Source organism: Arachis hypogaea, chromosome 15, assembly GCF_003086295.3.
Source record: "Arachis hypogaea cultivar Tifrunner chromosome 15, arahy.Tifrunner.gnm2.J5K5, whole genome shotgun sequence".
In the NCBI taxonomy this organism is placed as follows: domain Eukaryota; kingdom Viridiplantae; phylum Streptophyta; class Magnoliopsida; order Fabales; family Fabaceae; genus Arachis; species Arachis hypogaea.
The window spans coordinates 121,163,600-121,168,845 of record NC_092050.1 but is presented as its reverse complement, the minus strand read 5'-3'; the positions used below and the strand labels follow the sequence as shown (position 1 = coordinate 121,168,845).

Sequence of the window (5,246 nt, the reverse complement as noted above, 5' to 3'; positions counted from 1 at the left end):
TTCTGGGGCCCACTTGGTGTGTGCTTGGGCTGAGCATTGAGCTTTACACATGTAGAGGCTTCTCTTGGAGTTGAACGCCAGTTTGTAACCTGTTTCTGGAGTTTAACTCCACTTTGCAACCTGTTTCTGGCGTTTAACTCCAGAATGCAGCATGGAACTGGCGTTGAACGCCAGTTTACGTCATCTAAACTCGGGCAAAGTATAGACTATTATATATTGCTGGAAAGCCCTGGATGTCTACTTTCCAACGCAATTGAGAGCGCGCCATTTTAAGTTCTGTAGCTCCAGAAAATACACTTTGAGTGCAGGGAGGTCAGAATCCAGCAGCATCTGCAGTCCTTCTTCAACCTCTGAATCTGATTTTTGCTCAAGTCCCTCAGTTTTAGCCACAAAATACCTGAAATCACAGAAAAATACACAAACTCATAGTAAAGTCCAGAAATGTGATTTTTATTTAAAAACTAATAAAAAATATACTAAAAACTAACTAAATTATACTAAAAACTATGTAAAAATAATGCCAAAAAGCGTATAAATTATCCGCTCATCAATGTGTCCAACAAGCAGAGCTTCCAAGAGGTTGAAAAATTCTGAAATCCCTTACAAAATTTTCTGGAGAAGAAAATGAGTCTACAGTAGAGCATATTGCTCAATATACTGTTGAAATTGGGGAAGCAGCTTCTAATGAATATCTCAAGATGAGATATTTTCCTTCTTCTTTAACAAAAAATGCATTTACATGGTTCTCCAACTTGAGACCAAATTCTATTCATTCTTGGGCACAGTTAGAAAGAAATTTTCATGATCAATTTTTCTGAGGTGAATTAAAAGTTAGTCTTACAGATTTATTCTCTGTTAAACGTGCAGAGGGAGAATCCATTGACACCTATTTGGCACGGTTTAGAAACATGAGAAATAAATGTTTTACTCCGATTCTAGAATCTGAAGTTGTCAAAATGGCTACTAATGGGTTAGAATTTGGAGTTAGGAAGAAACTTGTCAATCAACATACTTTAGATCTTTCCCAGCTAGCTGAAAGAGTAAGACAAATAGAACAAATTAAAAAAGAAAAAGAAAATTTCAAAAAAGGTTCTAAAAAGGTTGCATATGTTGATTATTTTTTCGATAGTAGTGATTCAGATGAGAAAGAGGTTTATATTGCTGAATTGCGAGGAGGTCCTCCTTATGTATGCAAATCCTTGAAGCCTGTTAAAGCAAAAGAAAAAGTTTTTCCATATTCCAAAACTGAAAATAAGACTTATTCTTTTGATATTTCTAAAGCAGATCAAATATTTGAAGTTTTATTAAAGGATAAGCAGCTTATTTTACCAGAAGGAAAAAAGATGCCTACAGCTGATGAAATAAAGAATAAGAAATTTTGTAAGTTTCATCAGGTATTTTCGCATACCACTAATAATTGCGTCCGTTTCAGGGACTTGATACAAAAAGCAATTGAGGAGGGAAGATTGAAGTTTGAGGATAAAACTACTATGAAGGTGGACATTGAACCATTTGCTGCTGACTCAAATTATGTCGAGCCATTCAATTTGTCAGTCAACATGGTAGAAGTTGATGCCACAATGGTTAGTGCTAAAGGTGAAAATAAGGACTTGAGAGTCTTTGAGCAAGATAAGAAGCCAGTTTATCCTCATCCTGGTGAGGATTTGTTAGATTTTTTGTTGAGAATTAAAGAATCTGACAGCACCATCGCCATGTGCCCAAAGTGCAATGCTGTTTTTGACAAGGAAGCTACAAAAGAGTTTGAAAAGTACAAAGATGAAGAGAAAGAAAAGGCTGAGTTGAGAAAGAAGATTGCTGAAAAAGAAGATGAAACTAACGAGCTAAAGTAGAAAATAGCTGAGGGAAAACAAAAGTTGGACGGTCAGGCTCCTTTGAACAAGTGCGTCAACAATACTGGGGTACAACCCGTCAACCAGAAGATGAAGACTGTGGTCATGATTGATGGAAAACCTGATGGATTTTCTCAAAAGACAAGAGTTCCTCTCACCAAAATTTCAAACAATAAATGGGTCCAGAATGTGAGAAATGTGCAGAATCAACCTACCACTTTTGTAAGAGGAAAAAACAAATGGGTGAAGCCTAGACCTTTCAAGCCCAGGTACTATGAGTCTCAGTTATGGAACATGAATCTTGCACAAGACGGAGGTAGTATATATATTCCAAAAAATGTGCCTATTCCCTCAAAGCCAATTTATTCTTGTTATAATCCTAACATGCAGCAGGTTCCTAATTATTTTTCTTGGCCAAATTGTCAAAATATTCCAAAATATTCTCCTTTTACAACTTTTGAGCAAAAAGAGAATATACCTGGGTATGTTCCTTTGGATCCATACAAGGGACACGGAGTAGATTTTTCTCCTTTGCCAACCATGGCCAAGTCTGCAGAAACAGGCAATTCTTCTAATCACCCAAAATGCAATAAAAATGTCAAGAAGAATCTTGCTGGAAAAAGGGTAATGGTTGAAAACAAGGGAAAACAGGATGAAGATTTAATTACTGATAATTTTGACACTGGTTTTGATGACAGCTTAGAAGCAATATTTGGTGTTAAGCAACCTATAGCTGTGATGTCAATATTGCCTGAGGAGTATAGTCAAGTCCAGGAAGTAGAGTCATTAGAAGATGATTGTTATGATGTCTTCCCTGGAAGCGAATGCTTATTGCTAGATGACAATATGTGTGGTGGAGGATTATTTGAGAAGCCTACTGAAAATGATAAGGAACACTTGTGTCCACTACATATCAAGGCTCGTGTTGATGGAAGGATAGTCAATAAGATTTTGGTTGACGGAGGAGCTGCTGTTAATCTCATGCCTGAAAAAATGATGGGAAGGCTTGGAAAGACTGAAAAAGATCTGATTAAAAGTAGCATTGGGGTAACAGATTTTAATGGAAGGACTTCTTCTGTTAAATGTGTGGTTCTGCTGTCAATTGTGGTTGGTTCTGTTAGTAGGCCAACTCTATTTGTTGTTGTTCCTTCTAAGGCTGGTTTTAACTTACTTTTGGGACATGATTTAATTCATGGAATGGGTGCTATTCCATCCACTCTACATCAAAAATTGATTTTCAGGAACGAAGACGGGGGAGTGGAAGAAGTTTCTGCTGATAATAGTACATGTTACTATGATGAGATGCATGTGGAGTTCAGAATGTATAATTCTGGAGTCAAGCCACTGACAGTTGACACCAAGGCATTTAATCCTGAAAGTATTGAGATGTGCAAAATAGAAATGAATGGTTTTATTTTGGTCCATAAGGCCGGGGCGGATACGGCCTCAGGAGAAACTTAGATGATGAGTTCAACGAGCCAACTAGCTTGGCTGTCAGCCTATATGGCAGACAGAGAAGGGTGCATTGACAATATACCTTATGATTGTATATATGATGATGGTCCTTTAGGTTTTGAAAAGAATAACACTGACACTGTGAAAAAGGTTGAGGTGCAGGATCCTTTGGAGGAAGTAGATATTGGTAACGGTAATTATCCTAGACCAACATATGTGAGCAAGATGCTGCCTGATAATTTCAAAAAAGAAATGGTGGAGATTTTGAAGGAATATTGCAACTGTTTTGCATGGGATTATGTAGAGATGCCAGGCTTGAGTCGTGAATTAGTAGAACATCAATTGCCATTGAAAGCCAATGTTAAACCTGTCAAGCAGCCACCAAGGAGATTTGCTCCTGAAGTCGTGTAGAAGATTAAAGAAGAGATTGAAAGACTTCTTAAGGCTAAGTTTATAAGAACAGCAAGGTATGTCAATTGGATTTCTAATATTGTTCCTGTTATGAAAAGGAATGGAAAATTAAGGGTTTGCATTGATTTTAGAGATTTAAATTCTGCAACACCAAAAGATGAATATCCAATGCCTATAGCTGATATGTTGATAGATTCTACTGCTGGTCATGAAATGTTAAGTTTTATGGATGGATATTTAGGTTATAATCAAATATACATAGCTGAAGAAGATGTGTCAAAAACAACATTTAGGTGTCCAGGTGCTTTAGGAACTTTTTAATGGGTTGTGATGCCATTTGGGCTAAAAAATGCTGGTGCAACTTATCAAAGGGCGATGAACAAAATTTTTCATGACTTTATTGGAAATTTTATGGAAATTTATGTTGATGATGTGGTTGTCAAATCAAATGCTAAAAAAGAGCATCTAAAAAATTTAAAAAAAACATTTGAAAGAATGAGAAAGCATAAGTTGAAAATGAATCCCTTAAAATGTGCTTTTGGTGTGAGTGCAGGGAATTTTTTTGATTTCTTGGTGCAAAAAAAGGGATTGAAATTGAAAAAAATAAGGTAAAGGCTATCTTAGAGGCTCCCCCTCCAGCAAACAAAAAGCAACTACAAACATTTTTAGGGAAGGTCAATTACCTCAGAAGGTTCATTTCCAATCTGTCAGGAAAAACCAAGGTTTTTACGCCTCTGATCAAGTTGAAAAAAGAGGAAGAGTTCCAATGGAAAACAGAGCATCAAGAAGCTTTTGACAACATCAAGCAGTATTTTACTAATCCTCCTATTATGACACCTCCAAGGCACGGAGCACCTCTAAAACTTTACGTGTTAACTTCTGAAGTAACAATTGGTAGAATGTTGGCTCAAGAAGATGAGAATGGCAACGAGAGAGTGAGTTATTATCTAAGTCGTGTGCTAAATGATGTTGAGAGCCGTTATTCTCCAATTGAGAAACTGTGTTTAGCTTTATATTTTTCTTGTTTAAAACTTAAGTACTATCTAATTCCTAGGAATGTTTATGTAATTTCTAAGTTTGATGTTCTTAAATATATGTTGTCTTCTCCAATATTGAATGGTAGACTACGAAAATGGATGCTGGCCTTAACGGAATTTTCTTTACATTTTGTTCCTGCAAGAGCCGTTAAGGGTCAGGTTCTAGCTGATTTCCTGGTTGATCATCCTTGTATTGACATTGATGAGAGTTTACTGGGTTCGTTGGTTTGGTGACTTGGAAATTATATTTTGACGGTTCATGCCATAAGGGTGGTGTTGGTATAGGAATTTTAATTATTTCTCCAAGTGGCGAGCCAAGCAAATTCCTCTTTGAATTGAATTATTCATGTTCCAACAATGAGGCAGAGTATGAAGCATTAATAATGGGACTGAAATTATTATTAGAAAGAGGAGTTAAAAATGTGAAAATTTTTGGAGATTCACAGCTTGTAGTCCGTCAAGTATCACTTGAATATAGATGTGTTAGTAAAAA

The 5,246-nt window shown here is 36.4% G+C and overlaps 1 protein-coding gene across 1 annotated transcript; it reads left to right on the top strand.

The window, feature by feature from the left end:
• The first annotated feature begins 3,353 nt into the window (after positions 1–3,353).
• On the top strand, positions 3,354–4,987 carry LOC140179296 (uncharacterized). The gene is made up of 3 exons (XM_072218011.1): positions 3,354–3,712; positions 3,815–4,017; positions 4,428–4,987. Exons 1-3 carry the CDS (start codon positions 3,354–3,356, stop codon positions 4,985–4,987), a joined length of 1,122 nt encoding a protein of 373 aa, XP_072074112.1.
• Positions 4,988–5,246: the final 259 nt, after the last annotated feature.

Excerpts from the sequence above, each read along its gene's own strand:
- LOC140179296 (XM_072218011.1), top strand. The coding sequence starts at position 3,354 with ATGGCAGACAGAGAAGGGTGCATTGACAATATACCTTATGATTGTATA. Across the intron at positions 3,713-3,814 it reads AGATTTGCTCCTGAAGTCGT|GAATGGAAAATTAAGGGTTT; the intron begins GTAGAAGATTAA and ends TGTTATGAAAAG. Across the intron at positions 4,018-4,427 it reads AACAACATTTAGGTGTCCAG|GAAAAACCAAGGTTTTTACG; the intron begins GTGCTTTAGGAA and ends CCAATCTGTCAG.